We start from the raw sequence: 16,010 nt of genomic DNA, 5'->3' as shown, positions 1-16,010 counted from the left end.
CTGCCACCCTGGTAAATGTCCACACACCCCACAGAGTCCAGGCTCTGCTGGTCAGGGGGAAGCTGTGAAAGTAATCTCGTGAGGGTGCCGTGCTCAGGCCCAGGGGTCTCCCGGCAAGGGCAGGGCCTCTGTGGGCTCACTCCAAAATGCCAGTGTGGCTGGAAGCCAGCCTATTGTACAGCGGTCTAGGAGACTTCACTTCTTAAAATTAAACAACAGTTGAGCTCATATATATATACACACATATATAGATACTTTCGTATCTTGCTTTTTTCCTAAATTCTCTATCATCAGCATCTTCCCATGTTATTTCATAATTTTCATAATCATTTTTCATGTCTTCATAGTAGTTGACCATATAGTTCTACCATAATTAACAGAACCTTTCCCCCATTAGAAGGCATTTAGGTCACTGCCACTGTCTCACTAGTGTAAAGTATACTGTAATGAACATCTTTGAGTCTGAAAGTTATTTTGTGTTTGCTTGTTTCACCATTAGGTTCACTTCCTCAGGCTGGGTTTTCAGTTTCATGAGTGTGGGTACAGAAGTGGTATAAACAGTTTTATGGTTCTTAATTCAAATGACCAAATTGCTTTGTTGTCTAAGGTATATTTCTCCAATTTGGATCTCAAATATCCCATAAGTGCTTTGTGCTACCCTCTTTTTTTTTTTTTTTAAGATTTCTTTATTTCTTTATTTCTCTCCCCTTCACCCCCCTGCCCCAGTTGTCTGTTCTCTGTGTCTATTTGCTGCGTGTTCTTTGTCCGCTTCTGTTGTCAGCGACATGGGAATCTGTGTTTCTTTTTGTTGCATCATCTTGTGTCATTTCTCCGTGTGGGCGGTGCCATTCTTAGGCAGGCTGCACTTTCTTTGGCGCTGGGCAGCTTTCCTTATGGGGCGCACTCCTTGCACGTGGGGCTCCCCTACGCGGGGACACCCCTGCGTGGCAGGGCTCTCCTTGCACACATCAGCACTGCACGTGGGCCAGCTCCTTATGGGTCAAGGAGGCCCGGAGTTTGAACCGCGGACCTCCTATGTGGTGGATGGACGCCCTAACCACTGGGCCAAGTCTGCTTCCCCATGCTACCCTCTTAACACACTCTGCAGAGCCTGAGCCTCAGGGCTGGGAAAGGTTGCCAGGCCTAGCAAGAGAGGCAGGTGTCCTGCTAAGGCTCCTATGGAGCTGGGGGTTAAAAACCCCACCCAGAACCCCTGCTGCGCTCTTCTCTTAGTTCAGGTCTCTCCTGAGGCAAGTTTATGGTCTCTGACCTCTGTTCTGACTGTTGGAGCAGTGGTCAAGGAGGTGCTCATTCTTGTGCATTCTCTTACTTTGGCCTCCCCCTTAGTTCTATTTCTGATCCTAAAGGGCTTGTCTCTTTCACCCACTGGGTAAGGAGCTTAAGTCTCAGATCCAGGTTTTGTTGATGGCCCTGGCTGAGCTCAGGGCTACCATATTATTATGGTTAAAAACCAGAGGCCCAGTGGCTGTTAACTCACGAGTGGATATTGGCCCTCAGGCTCAGTCATTCTCTGGGACAGCCACCCCATGGTCCACACTTAGGCCAGCAGGCCAGTCCTTCCCAACCAGAGCTCCCTCTTCCCTGACCTCTCATCACCTTCATAAAACCCACTTGACCTAGGCCCTTCCTCTTGGTGTCTGAGTGTGCACACTTTCTTGGCTTTGGGTCGATGTTTCCAACCTTGTTGCTATTTTATTATTAAGGCAGAGAAGGGGCCACTTGTGCTTGGTCCCCAAGCTGCCATGGCCTGGGAATTTCTCTGCTGGTGTACCCACATGGTCTGGCATTCAGGGAAGGCAGAGTGCTCTCACAGGATAGATCTTTCTGTAGTTAGTCCCCTGCTGCCATGAGGGGAAGGTCAGTCTTGCCTTAACCACAGCCAGGATTTGGCTGGAGATCGAACCAGACTTGGATACTTGTCCTGAAAAACTCCCCAGGAAGCCTCTTGCAAGTGCAATGCCCATCCCCATGGAGCAGGTGCAGCATGATATGGGGGATTGGAACCTCCACCTTAGTCCTTGGGGAGGTATTCTCTACTTGCCCACCAGTAAAGTCTCCAGCGACTCCCCTGAATTGTGCAGTAGCTGCCTAACTGGTCTCCCTGACCTTGGGTATGGGGCAAATTCCTCCTTTAAGTGCAAAACACTGTCCTTGTTTAAAGCCTTCAAGGGCTCCCAGGCGCTGAATAAAAGATAAGCCTGAGCAATTGGCAGCACACCCAGCTCCCCTATCTCCCCAGGGTTCAGCCAACACCCACCCACTTCTCATCCATGCTCCTCTCTGGAGGCCCCCACTCTGCACAGCTGTCCACCACGAATAAACACCCATGCCCCTTTACAAATGCATGTTTTCCGCAGAACTCACACACAGGGCCGGTGTTTTCTTTTTTTTTTTCTTTTCTGTATCCCTTCTGCTGAGTAGGAAGTAGACACTCAATAAATGTTTGTTGCCAAGAATGGATATTTGAGCAAGAGAGAAACAGGGCCTTCTGAGCCTCCCCTGTCATTGGAGCTGGCTTTTTTTCTTTTTATGGTTTGGCAACCACTTGGTTCACATCCCATACAATTCACCTATTAAAAGTGTACAGTTCAGCTTTTAGTATATTCCAAGTTGCACATTCACCACTACAGTTAATTTTAAAACATTTTTATCACCCCAGAAAGAAACTCTGCACCCTTTAGCCATATCCCAGTCCTAGGCAACTGCTAATCTGCTTTCCATTTCTATGGATTGGCCTGTCCTGATATTCATGTTATCGACATCACATAATAAGCATTCCTTCTTTTACTTAGCCTAATGTTTTCAAGGTTTATCCATGTTGTAGCTTGTATCAAAACTTAATTTCTTTCAAGTGCTGAATAATCCATTGCATGGATATACAATTTTGGTTATTCATTCATCAATTGATGGGCATTTGGATTGTTTCTACTTGTTAGCTATTATGGATAATGTTGCCAAGAACATCTGTGTACAAGTTTTTGTGTGGACATAAGTTTTCATTTCTGTAAGGTGTATACTTAGGTGTGGAATTGCTGGACTGTGTAGAACCTCCTTGTTTTGCCATTTGAAGAACTGCCAGGCTGTTTTTATAGGTGGTTGCACCATTTTCCCTTCCCACCAGAAGTGTAGGAAGCTTCCAGTTTCTCACATCCACACCCAGACATTATTATGATGTGTTTTTTTTATTACAGCCATCCTTTGGGTGTGAAGTGATATTTGACTGTGGTTTTGATTTGCAGTTTCCTGATAGCGAATGAGCTGGCTTTTGAAATGCTTCTTTTTCCTTGTTTGCAGAAGTATCATTGATTTTCAGCAAACATCCTACTGGCTTTCCCTTATTATCTTTATAGTAAATGAGGGCTCTAGGGACAGGTTTTAACAACCTTGACTTGTGTTCCTCCCTGCCACCCAGCTCTGCAAAAGGGTGCTGGGTATGCTGCATTAAGTGTCTGAGGGGTTCTTCTTTCCTCTTTTCTCTCCTCCAAGGAGCTTGGCCTGCAGGCCTGTCTGTGCCAGGCCACCTACCTCACCTTCTCACTCTCTCCCAGGCCAACATGCCTGAGCTAGATCAGACTCTGCCCTCGCCTTCTCACCAGGCGGACATGCCTGAGCTAGACCAGACTCTGTCCTTGCAGGGCTGGCCTTTGCTGGCTCTGCTTGACTGACTTCTACACCCAGTGTGAGAAGCGAATGCCCAGTCATGAAAGGTTTACAGGCTTTTCCGTGAGATTTGATCCACGGGATGGCTGTGCTGTCTGGCGGTGGGATTGCCATGCCAAGGAGCCACGAGCCAGCTCGGACAGTGCCGAGAACTGCATGAGGCCTTTCTTAGAATCCAGGTTCCTGCAGCAGACCTGCTCACTGTGTAAAGCCTTCTCCGCTACTAGGCACCCTCTCCTCCCCCACTGTCTCCAGGGCTGTGTCGAGTCTGATGACTGCTCGCTCTGGACCTCTCCTACAGCTGCCTCTGCCCACTCATTTGGAGGTTTTATATATATATTTGGCTTTCTTTCTTCATGTCCTCTCCCTCTGTAATGAGGAGCCAGTTACCCTAGAAGGAAGAAATAAGTCTAACTTTCATGTACTAACCTAAGATAAATCTAGGTTTTCAGAGGAATACCTGCTGCCGGCATGCTGGCCCTTCTTTCCAGCACTGTGACTTCCTAAGCCACATGCATTTCACAGTTTCCGAGGGTCTTGCTGACTTTCTGCTGCTGTAGAGACTCTACACACAGGCTAACTCTCTTGAGCCTTAATCCTCTTTAGAAATTCTTCCCCCTCTCCCCCATCCCCCGTCAGAGAAGCAGGATTTGGGCGGAATCTCAAAGCTCATTGGAAGGACCCATATAAATGCCAGAGGATGTAAAATCTCCTGGTTGGCATCCCTGAGTGGTGATGTCAGAGTTGAGTCCAAGGCCACCACCTCCACTGGGTCTACTCTTGCTGGAATATGGAGGCTCTTTTCCTTTCCACACAGCAACTGATTCTAGGAAAGAGAGATGAGAGGAGTAGCTAAAGGTGGGCTGCGGCTGGTGTGGGAGCCACCCGTAGGGCTCAGAATTCTCCAGCAGTTGCTAGGCTTCCACCATGGACACCTGCATTGCAGACCTGAACTGTTAAGATTTCTCTGATCAGACCATTTGCCTCCAGTCACTGCATATCCTCTTGCCTCTTCTCTTAGAGCCTGTTTTCCATCCTGTGGTTTGGCCTTTGTTGGTAACAGACACCCTGCCCCCCACCTTCATCCCACGAAAATCTCCCATAAGAGGATTCTACTACACCCTAAAGTCCAAGAAATTTCCGAAAGACCTGATTGTTTGAGGTGGATAGGAAAACCTATTCCTGTCATAATGATAGTAGCTGACACTTTTGCCCCTTTATGATGGGCTAGTTGCTATGCAAGGCTTCTTTGCACACTCTCTTCCTTAATCCTCACAACTAACCTGTCGTCATCACCATAACACAGATGAGGAAACTAAGACCTCACAGTGTAATGTGCCCAAAGTCACATTGCTAAGTGGGGAGGTTGGCACCCCCAGGATAAAAGTGAACGAGCCTGTCCCGGTAGTGCATTTGGCTTGGTCTGATGATAGGTGCTAGATAAATGTTTACATGAATGCATGAAGTGACAGGTGTACTGGATGAATGTTCTCAGTGAGGAGGGGCAGGAATGGGGCAAGAATGAGGGTTGAGTGTGTCCCAACTCCGAAGAGGAATGAACACCACCTGGTAATGGTGGAACTTCTGGGGCATTCCAGGCCCTGTCCCTCTTATTCAAGACAGGTGAGTAGTACCAGAGGTTTACAGTGTTTCACCTAAAGAAGTCTAGAAAATTAGCTAAAAAGACTTGACTTTCTTGTAATCCCAGGGGAGGAAGAGGAAGACATACTTAGCTCCTCATTCATTTTTTTTAAAAAAACAAATCAATTTTATTGATATACATTAATAAAGCATGCAACTATTATTACTAATATTCCTGGGGCCCTGCAGGTAATATACTCCTGCTAAAGTGTACTCCACTCTTTTCCACTTTCCCCAGATCTCACAAGTGAGGCAGGGCTGGGAAGAAGGAAGAGGGAAAGACGTATAATTCAGGTTATTTTGGTTGTGGCAGCAGAAACTGCCTGTCTGGTTTTAAGTGTGGGCTGGACAGTGGGGTGCCTTACTGAGTTGAAGGAATTGTTGCATCAACTATGGGGAAAAGGATAGAACAGGTATGGCTTTTTCTCCAAAGTTTCTGCTGTTCATGAACCTTGGCTCTAGGTGTGCCCATTTGTGGTGCCAGGTGTCCATTTTTTGGGAGAGGGAACATGCTTAGTTCAGCTAAGTCAGGTGTCTTCTTAGGGCATGCAGCCGTGGCCAGGAGGTGGGGTCTGTGGTACAGCCGTGCCACAAAGAACCCCCTGCCCCTGTTACTGGGGAGTGTGCCACGAGAAGGGAGACTTGTTTTGAGCCGGGCAGCCACTATCAGGAGCTCTACTACACAGGTGTAAGAAGGCTTTGTTGGGATACCTTCCTCTGACTTGTTGGAAAGTATTCAATGAGGCTGAGCTGTGTTTGAAAATGTTCCAAGAAAGTCACCTCTTTGAGGGTCTTAATGGGGCTGGGGGAGCAGGATGGATTAGCACCCAGTACAGGGCTCTCTTCCCATCCCCAGAATGGAGAAGAGTTTGCGGGGAATAAAGTAAGCCTGGGTTGGGGCGAAGGTGGTTCCAAGATTGTTAAGGTTCGAATCGTACGCTCTGCACAGGCCTAGAATATGGTTCCTCCCAATGAACATTAGCAATGTATGTTGTAATAATAATTACAACTACTTCATAGTCTTCATAGGTTCCATATGCAATTTCTAAACTTGGAACTCTTTTTTTTGGCCTCATGGCTTTCACAGAATTAGCTGAAGGCAGAATTGAACGTTGATTCTCCAACTGATGGGGCAGCCAAAGAACACAGTGTGCCCCTGGGTATGCATTTCCCTGCTGGCTGTGTGTGGTTGGAAAGCTCTGACTTGGGCTGATGAAGGAGGCACTGTTTAAGATGTTTCCTGGATTCATTTACTCTTCTCTTGGCTGCTTTTCCTGACTTCCTGGTACCTGACCTTCTCTAAGTGACTTGCTGCCCTGAGTTACCCACCTGAGACTGGGCGGCTGTGGCACTGGCCCAGGCAGCCTGAACTCAGCATGTGGAACGCCAGGCCCCATGTGCTTTCTCAGGGGTGTGGAGAGAGGATTTGGGGCACCCCACTTTTGAGATTGTACGTCCATTGCATGTCCTCATGGGGCACTTTTCTCCCAGTGTAGAGGGCCCTGATTTTGGTGACCCCAAGAAATGAGGAGTGCAAGAGCACTAGGTGAGGATTCCAAAGTGTTGGGTTCCAGTGCCAGCTGTGTCACTTAGGAGGCCTTAGGTTCTTTGTGGTATTGTTTAGAGGATTCTGGTTAGGATGTGTGGAAGGGCTTTGTGACCTGCTTGATGTAAGGGGTGGCAGTGCCCATGGTGTTTCTCTCCTTACTAATCTGGGCCATAGCAGTTCTTAAGAGAAAAGACCCATGGGGGTGATCCTGAAGGACCCTTTTGGTTGGGGCTGCCATCTGCCATTATATGTTGAAACTCATCCATCAGTCCGCTCATTCATTCATTCATTCGTTCATTCATTCATTCATTGATCCAGCAACTACTAATTGAGCTTTTTTCCAATTATGTTTTTGTTTATGTGCCAGTGTTCAAGGCACTAGATATATATATATCAGTGAATAAAAGTAAAAAATCTCAGCCTTCATTGAACTTACATGCTAAAGAGAAAGACTGAAAATAAACAAGATAAATAAAGTATCAAGTTTCTTTGCACCGGCAGACCACAGAGGGACTCTAGTGGTTGGCACCTGAAGCAGGTGTCCCTCTTCTCTCTCAAACATGTTTGCAGCAGAGCTTGTATCACAGGCCTCCCCCTTTACCCTCAGCACTGTGAGGGTAGGGATTGAGCTGTGTTTATTGTATTTCTCTGGTGCCTATTTTATTTAGTGCTAGGCAGACACATGGAAGGCACACAATGGGATGCTCAAACTCTAGTAAGCCATATAAAGAGGGTACCCATCTAGTCTCACCACTTTCTTGGAGTTAGTCTATGTATAGTCCATGTATAAATGACTCGTGTGTTTAAATGCCTTTCACTTAAGGATATATCTTGAAGATCATTTCTTTTTAGAGCTTCTTTTTTAACAAATAGCTCTATTTCATTGTATGGCTGTACCATGGTTTATTTAACCAGTTTTCTAGTGATGCTTATATCATTCTCTGCCATCTTTTGCTACTATGAACACACCAGAGTAAATAACATTGTATGTCATTCACACATGTGCGAGTCCTTTTGCAGGAGGCATTCCTTGAAGTGGGATTGCTGAGTCACAAGGTATGATACTTAGTATAGATTTCTAAAACGAGGGCAGTAAAATGACCACATCTAGTGGACAAGTCACCAATCCCATGGGTGCTCGGTTCAAACTCACTTTGCCTTAAGGCATCTGATATCACTTTCTTTGTTTCTGCACCAGGCTGGAGAATCCATGTTCAACCGGGCCAAGCTCCTCAACGTTGGCTTTCAAGAGGCCTTGAAGGACTATGACTACAACTGCTTTGTGTTCAGCGACGTGGACCTCATTCCAATGGATGACCGTAACACCTACAGGTGTTTTTCACAGCCGCGGCACATTTCTGTAGCCATGGATAAGTTTTCATTTAGGTAAGTGATGTTCAACTAGAGTCCGCAGAAAAAATGTTTCTATCTTGTATGGTGAGTGAGACATGCAGTTCCTCCAGCCCTGGAGTGCCTCTTTAGGCTCTGGGGAAGAATGCTTCCTCTGAGATTAGAGAAGGAAAGAGGAGTCCAGAAACACTTGTCATCTCTGCAAAGCGTCTGGATGAGAAGAGTTTGTAATGTTTAGGGTGGCTCTTGTGTTTGGGTTCTAAATTGAAGTGGTATTTCCTCATTTTCTTCTCCACCCTTCCACACACTGCTTGGGAGGTAAATCCAGAGTCATTTTCCCCCAGTAAATTCCTGGGCTGGGTTACCATTTTTATCTTTTAAAAATGTAACGTTTGCATTCTGTTCCTTAATTTATTTTTGTTTATATAAACATACATTTGATTTAAATCACCTATCACTTGGAAAACCTAACCTTTCCCTCCCTGCTCTAAATAAAGTGGAAGCTCCAGGAAGCTGGGCCACGGGTATACCCTGTGTATTGTGTACCCCTGGCTTAGGCTGAGTACCACAGTATGGTCATCACACCTTGCCCTTTTGTTTAGATACAACCCATCAACAACTACTATCTTTCTGACTCTTTATTCTCACCAGTTCTTTCTGTTTCCCCTTGTTGGGGGTCATGGATGCTGTGAGATGAATCTAAGGATGCTGTGAAGTCCTTCCCCTGGATCAAATATATTTAGGCTCCAAACAAGCTGTCTTAAAGGGGGAAAATACTTGGACATAAATTTTACTTTTTTGCTCTTCAGACAGCACACTGTGCCCTTCTCTCTTTCCTCCCCCTCTATTGGTATATCTTCTTCTTGTTGGTATACAGAGGTTCATACCCTGACTCCTTTTACTCCCTCCCTTGAAGTATAGCTGTGAAACAGGCTAAGACCCACGGGATCACTCATTCCTTACCACAGCGCCATTTTTATTTTCCAGAGAACCAGTTGGGCTTGGGGGAGAGGTGGCATGTGGGCAAGAGAAAGAAGCAGAGCCAGCAAATGCAAATCTTGTTGATTTAACATGTACTTCCCCTTGAAGCAGCAAAGTCAAAACTCCATTTCTGTAAAAACACTAGTTGCAAAAAAAAGAAAACCAAAAAAAACCCCTATGAGCTTGTCCACCTCTAATTCAAACCCTTGCATTAAAAATGCAAACATTATTGTGAGGTATGCCAAAAAGTGAGTGACTTAACAAGCTTTATTTTGGGAATGTCAAAAGTTATTAACCACTGATCTTTGTGTGTGTATATGTTTTCCACCCCCCGCCAGCCTGCCTTATGTTCAGTATTTTGGAGGTGTCTCTGCTCTAAGTAAACAACAGTTTCTCACCATCAATGGATTTCCTAATAATTACTGGGGCTGGGGAGGTGAAGATGACGACATTTTTAACAGGTAGGATCACAATCAGCTCTTTCTTCCCTGTCTCCCTTCATTTCTAAGCTTTGACTTCTTGGTTAATCTGCAAGGATTGACTCTCAGGAAGGATCCAGGTATGTTCTTCCTGCTCTTCCTGTAGGTGTTGGATAAGTTTTTGGGGGGATTAGCTTTTGCGATTTTTGGATTCGATTTGGCAAGTGTAAAATATGAACAAATGAAGGGCTGAGTTTACTTTCACTATACCAGCTATTGCCACTGTTCTTTGTGATGCTAAAAGCTCTGAGAAGGCCTGCAGCAAGGAAACCTTTTTAAATCCAGTTTCCTGAATTTATCTAGGACTCTTTTTTGCAGATACAGGTAGAAAACACTAGCCTTCCTTATAGGTGAAGTTCAAACCCTTTAGCTCAGCATTCCGAGCTCTCTGTGATTAGCTTTTGCCTTTCTTTCCAGACTTATCTCCCGCCTCTCCTTGCATTAGACCTTTTCATCTAGAACCTTACTACTTCCCAAGGTCACCGTGCTTGCTCTCACCTCCATGCCCCTGCCTGTGCTTTTCTGACTGCCTGAAATTTCAGCAGACATGTCTTTGTCCTCATGACTTGGCTCCTTCCCTGTACCCCTGATCCTACCTTCCTCTTCTCTCCTCCATCCTGGCACTGACGGGGCTGTGTTTGAAGAATCTGCACTGTAAGTTCTGTGAGAATAGACACCCCCAGTGCCTGCCACCTAAGAGTCACCAACACAGACCGCAGAACGAGTGGTAAATGGACATGGGAAGGAGTGTGAGCTCCAACTCGGCCACCTTGGCTGGGGCCTGGCCAAATGAGAACAGTAAGCAGGTGGCCAACAGTGCAGGCCCACTGGTCTACAGCTGAGGTTGTTGGAGTCAAGCCTAACGGTGACTCTGTGGCGATGACTTGTCCTTTTATTCTTTGCAGATTGATTTTTAGAGGCATGTCTATATCTCGCCCAAATGCTGTAGTTGGGAAGTGCCGGATGATTCGCCACTCAAGAGACAAAAAAAATGAACCCAATCCTCAAAGGTGCGTCCTGTGTCCATTCTTATTCCTTCTTCCCCTTGGAAGAGGGCGCCATGGCTGGTGGGAAAGAGAGAGGCTCAGTCCTTGGGGAGGGGTGCAGCGGGAGTGAGGGAGGAGAGGGGATGGAATGAAGTACAAATATTTAATGGTTTCTTTGGAAGACCTCTGTTCTGACAACATCCCTTGCCCTTTCTTCCTTGTCGGTAGGTTTGAACGAATTGCACACACGAAGGAGACAATGCTCTCTGACGGTTTGAACACACTCACCTACCATGTGTTGGACATACAGAGATATCCGTTGTATACCAAAATCACAGTGGACGTCGGGACCCCAAGCTAGCACTTTGGTACACTCATAAAGGACCTGAAAATGGCTAGAGACCTCTGCCACATCTCTTTGCCAATCTGCTGGGCTGGTCCCTCTCTCAATTTGTACCAGTCAGAGTGCTCGGCCCCCCCACCCCGCTCATCATTCCGATGCCTTTACAGATGACCAGGACGAGTGGAATTTGATGGCCCAGCTGGGCTCGCATGTGACTTCTTAGCTCTACGTGGTATTTGTATGTGTAGAAATGGTCAGCATTTGGGGGTCCTTGGTATGGTCCTGGTGTCACCCCAAAGAATCAGAGCTGTACATGGCCAAAAATTTGGTGACTGTGGGACTCATTCCCAGCGCTAAAACTGCTAAATTGTTGTGAAATAGGTAAGAATTTTGCTTTAAATTGTGTTCTTATTACTTCATGAAAGATTGGATAATGCTGCTGAAATTGGACTGCTGTGATATTTTTTGGTGGTCATATTTTAACAACAAAAAAGTGTAATTTCAACCATTCTCATATTCTCCTCCCCCCAACTTCTTTCAGTGGTATGCAACTATTACAATCACTATGTGTGTCATTTCTTAGCAAAAGAATTTTAAAACTTGAGCCTTAGACCTTTTGCCCTGCAAAAGGCAACTTTAACCATCAGAGCAAATGCCCAGTGTGTTCTCGCATTCAGTGGCCGGTCTCCAGATTATGTGATTTCTGAATGTAAAGATTTTTCCTTTTTTTAAATAGCAGTTTGTAGTATTTTAAAGAAAGAACAAATAGGGGCTGGAATTACCATCTGGCCTCATTTTGTTGTGTTGATCCAAATTTGCATATAGCTATTTAGGTTTGTCATGACGATTTATTTTTCTGGGCATGCTATGTAAACTTGAATTTCCTATGTATTTTTATTGAGTTTCACACATGGGGAGAGGATTGAGCATTTTTTTAGGGGAAAAAAAAAACCGTATGCTGTAGTGGCCATGACTGGCCTATGCTGTAGTGGCCACAACTGGCCCCTGATTTTGCTGGCGGGCCGGGCAGTGTGAAGAGCAGACTCACCTTCCCGTCCCTTGATAGGGGCAGGGCCTCCCACTGGGCAGAGTTGTGCAGAATCTCTGGGGCCGAGACTCTGCCCCGGCCTCTACCTGTGCCTGGACCTGCAGGGCAGAGTTCCCCTCTCTCCTGCCCTCCCCTGGTGGGCAGGGTCGGGGAATAACAATCTCCTCGACCTCCTCTCAGGCCCCAAGGCTGTGGGATTGTAAATAACCGCAGTCAGGTAGTTTACCGGCCCTCTAGGGCCTCCCTGGGCTGGGAGGGAGGGTAGAGGCATGGGGCACCTTCTCTGAGGCTCTCGGCTCTCTGGCCGCACACCCTTGGCTCACCCTGCGTTACCGGTTCTCCTTCCTCCCCCTTCCATTCTTCTGTCTTTCTCCTTTCTCTCCCTTTTTGTTCCATTTCCTCTTGCCAGTTCCCTAAAACTTGCCTGTGGCACTCAGGGTCAAACAGATTATTCATTCTCCAGCTCCAACGTGCCTTTCAATTAGAGATCCAGAAAGAATTTCAGCGGAACCCACACCCCACCTCCTTCACAAGAACTCTGGTTCCTGAAGCCTCCGGTTCCTCATTTTTCACAGGTGCTCCCACTCGCGCGCAGTGAGGCTCCCGCACTCCAAGCCCGCCTCTTCCTCTGCCTGGGGGTGCTGGCCTGAGGCAGCTCTTACCTCTGACTCTGGCGGGGTAGGGGGGTGCTGGCCTGAGGCAGCTCTTACCTCTGACTCTGGCGGGGTAGGGGGGTGCTGGCCTGAGGCAGCTCTTACCTCTGACTCTGGCGGGGTAGGGGGGTGCTGGCCTGAGGCAGCTCTTACCTCTGACTCTGGCGGGGTAGGGCAGGCTGAGAACCCTATGGTTCGGCTACCTGACCCCAGGGCAGCCCCTGGTGGCTTGGGGCCGCCTGGACCCTCACCACTGCCCTCCCGGGCACCGGCCCTCAGTGTGGAGCCCGAGCCTGTGCCCGGCCCCAGCCTTACCTGTGCCTTTATTGTCTTGAGCCTCTCAGAAACAAACTTGGTTCTTTTTCCAGAAGCCTTTGTGTTGTTTAAAAATTCTTTCCCAGTGCAGATGCAGCCAGGGTCTGCAGAGTATTCCCCCTGTTGGCTCTCCACTACTTAATAAGGGTGTTGAAACGAGGGGTGACTGCAGTGAGAGGAAGTTTTGGGAAAGGTGAAGAAGGAAGCCCCCCTCCCCTGCCCTCCCTAGGTCCTGACGTATCCAAAGTGCCTTAGAAGAAAGGAGACAAATGCCCGAGGTGGTCACTTCTTCAACACAATCCTGACTTTATTTTGTTCACTGTTACATTTTCCTTCATGTTCCTTGGAATAAGTCAAGTGTGTGGTTCATTCTTAGAACCAGGGGAACTACCGCGTCACCTGTTCCCCCTACGTGCTGACTTTCTGGTGCTCTTGTGGGGCCCACGTGAGCCCGAGGCCCACGGCTGTTAGGCCTGGACCCTTGCCTGACCCGTGGGTGAAGCTCCTGCTCCCCACCCCGCGGATTTCAGGGCCGAGGGTGCGGGCAGCATGTCCTTCACCCGGGAGCTGTGACCAGGAAGTTGTCCGAACGGTGCCCTCTCTATTTCTGTCCAGCCCTTTGCTGGCAACCCTGTCAAAATGGCCTTTGGGAAAGACCAGAGGGCAGAGGTGGCACCAAACGGTCAAGAAGATGCTGGTGCTGGGTCTCAGCGTGGGCAGGGGCTCTGCTGGCACCTGGGCTGCGCACAGGGGGCCCCACACAGCCAGTGTACGGGCGGGCGACAGTATTCTTGTCCTCGAGAGGGATTTTGCTGTGTATTTTGATTTCCTGTGTATGCAAATGTGTGCATTTACCATTGTAAATGGGGGGGCGGGGTGTCTGACCTTGATGTTTGAAACAGTTAAGAAATGTATTTTTGCCTTTAAAGTCCAGTAATATAACAGTAAATAAATGACCCTATCTTTGTAAAGGCTGGTGGTTCGTCTTCTGATTTAAGAGCTGGAGGGCAATGACTGCGGCTCTGCCCCTTTGCCTGCCTCACCTCCCAGCGCTGGGCCGGGGAGCTGAGGAGGACGGGGTGCAGGGCGAGGTGCTGGGAGGCAGGAGGCGCCTCTCACCTGGCTGTGCTCCTCCTGAGCTCACAGCTTTCCTGGAATCACCCATCTCCCCAGGCTGAGCCTTCTTTCCTTATCTGTAAAATGGGGACGGCAGAGCTTTGGGGCATAAAGAAGAGGGTGTCTAAAACAGTGACTGACGCCTCCCAGGTCCTCACTACCTCCTAACTTCCTTAGCAGTTCACTGGCCATATGCTGCTATTGTCAACAAATGCCAGGATAGTTCTGAGCCAGTTCTTAAGAGCCATTTTCACAAGGTGTCCACAGAGTAACTTAAAAGATGTCATCCAAAATAAGGATTCTTATCAGCCCCAGGAAATATAACCAGGTGCTCCATTGGGACCCAGGTACCCCTGTCTGTCAGTGCCCCTGTCCCCTCCATGGTGCCTGCTCAACCCTGGCTGGGTTGAACTGGCCACTTCTGAAAAAAGGGACCAGTGTCCTTGCTGCCCAGGCACACCTAGCCGGGGTAAAACTGCAAGTGTGGACACCGACTGGGAAACACGAGGCGGAAGGGCAGCCCCTTGCTGCGCCCCAGAGCCACCTGGCTGTTTCCATTTATCCATGTGACTGGATCCCGGTGGCCTCAGGCCTGAGCCCAGGTGGCCTGGAGCTCAGATCTGACGTTCAGACAGTTGCACTCTGGTTCTCTGGGTAAAGTGCTGTCTTACAGGGCTGCAGGCTCTAGGGTCTGGGTTAAGTGGAGTATGCAAGCAAAGGAAAGGTAAGTTCACCTTCTCTCCCCAAAGAGAAGTATCCTCACAGGTGTGTGCCCACTCACGTGTACAGCACCTGGCATGTGCCTGTGAGAAGCTAGAATGCCTGGGTTAAATCCTGTCTCTGCCTTTCACTAGTTCTGTGATGTCAGGCAAGTGACTTAACCTCTCTGTCCCTCAGTTTCTTCATCTCTGTAATGAGAATAATAACAGTACCTATTTTGTAGGATTGTCATAAAGATTGAACAGGTTAATACTTCTAAAGTACTTAGAACACGCCTGGTTCATAATAAGCATAAATGTTAGTTAAAACATAAGATAGGGCGCACGTGTTGTCGTGTTCTTACGGGCTGCTGTGTCTGCATTACACAGGCGTACATAGGCACACTCCCAAGTGGGGGCTTCCTTTTTCCTCTTCTAGGGCACATCTGGGGCTTAACTCTGTGGCAGCAGGATGGGTGAACCCCAAGGTAAATGAACACCCCTCTTCCAGAGACAGCCGGGACCTTGCCTGTGATTTCCTCCTGCCCTCCCCACCACTTCCCACCCCCTGAGCAAAAGTTTGGCATGGCAGTTTTGGGAAAGGAAGGAAGAGCTTGAACCCTTTGGTAGGCTGCAAGGGTCCAGGAAGGGAGGGAGGCAAGAGGAGGAAGACCTGCCCTGCAAGGCACTGTACTCTTCCATCTCCCGCCTCACACAGGATTCAGAGGCCAGTGTGAGCCAGGCAGAGCCCAGTAATCTTGAGAGTGGTTTAGCAGGCACCAGCCCCCCACCTAGTGTCTCTTTTGTGAGGAAGATAACCACGTTCTAAGTGTTACCAAATGTATATATCACACTCCTGGGCTCCTCTCTTCCTGCTCCTTCCAGGAGATGGAAATTCAGACATTTCTTGGGACAAGTTTCTTCTTATAACTGAAACTTCTTACTCTGTCAAAGGAAATGAGGTTTGTCTGTCTGAACTTGTCAGGCCAGATCAGCCTTCTTTCCTTCTCTGGCAGAGCCCCCAGGCAGGAACATGGCTGCTGCCTTGGCCTGGGCCTCAGGACCTAGGCACACTTGTCACAGGTGTGATGGGTCAGCAGACCAGACCAGACACCAGAGGAACATGGCTTCCTAGGCACTGTACTGCAGCAAGACACATACTAGGGTTAC

At 48.0% G+C, this 16,010-nt stretch overlaps 1 protein-coding gene across 1 annotated transcript in view; it reads left to right on the top strand.

Moving 5' to 3' along the window:
- The window catches only part of B4GALT1 (beta-1,4-galactosyltransferase 1), a 58,030-nt gene extending 44,033 nt beyond the window's left edge, over positions 1-13,997 (top strand). The window contains exons 3-6 of the mRNA XM_004478192.5: positions 8,070-8,257; positions 9,541-9,663; positions 10,587-10,691; positions 10,896-13,997. Coding sequence (XP_004478249.2) covers positions 8,070-8,257; positions 9,541-9,663; positions 10,587-10,691; positions 10,896-11,028 — 549 coding nt within the window. The 3' untranslated portion in view covers positions 11,029-13,997. The remainder of the gene's footprint in view (positions 1-8,069; positions 8,258-9,540; positions 9,664-10,586; positions 10,692-10,895) is intronic.
- Positions 13,998-16,010: the final 2,013 nt, after the last annotated feature.

This window comes from Dasypus novemcinctus, chromosome 8, assembly GCF_030445035.2.
Source record: "Dasypus novemcinctus isolate mDasNov1 chromosome 8, mDasNov1.1.hap2, whole genome shotgun sequence".
NCBI classification, from domain to species: Eukaryota; Metazoa; Chordata; class Mammalia; order Cingulata; family Dasypodidae; genus Dasypus; species Dasypus novemcinctus.
The sequence above is the reverse complement of the archived record's forward strand: the minus strand, read 5'-3'. Positions and strand labels throughout refer to the sequence as shown.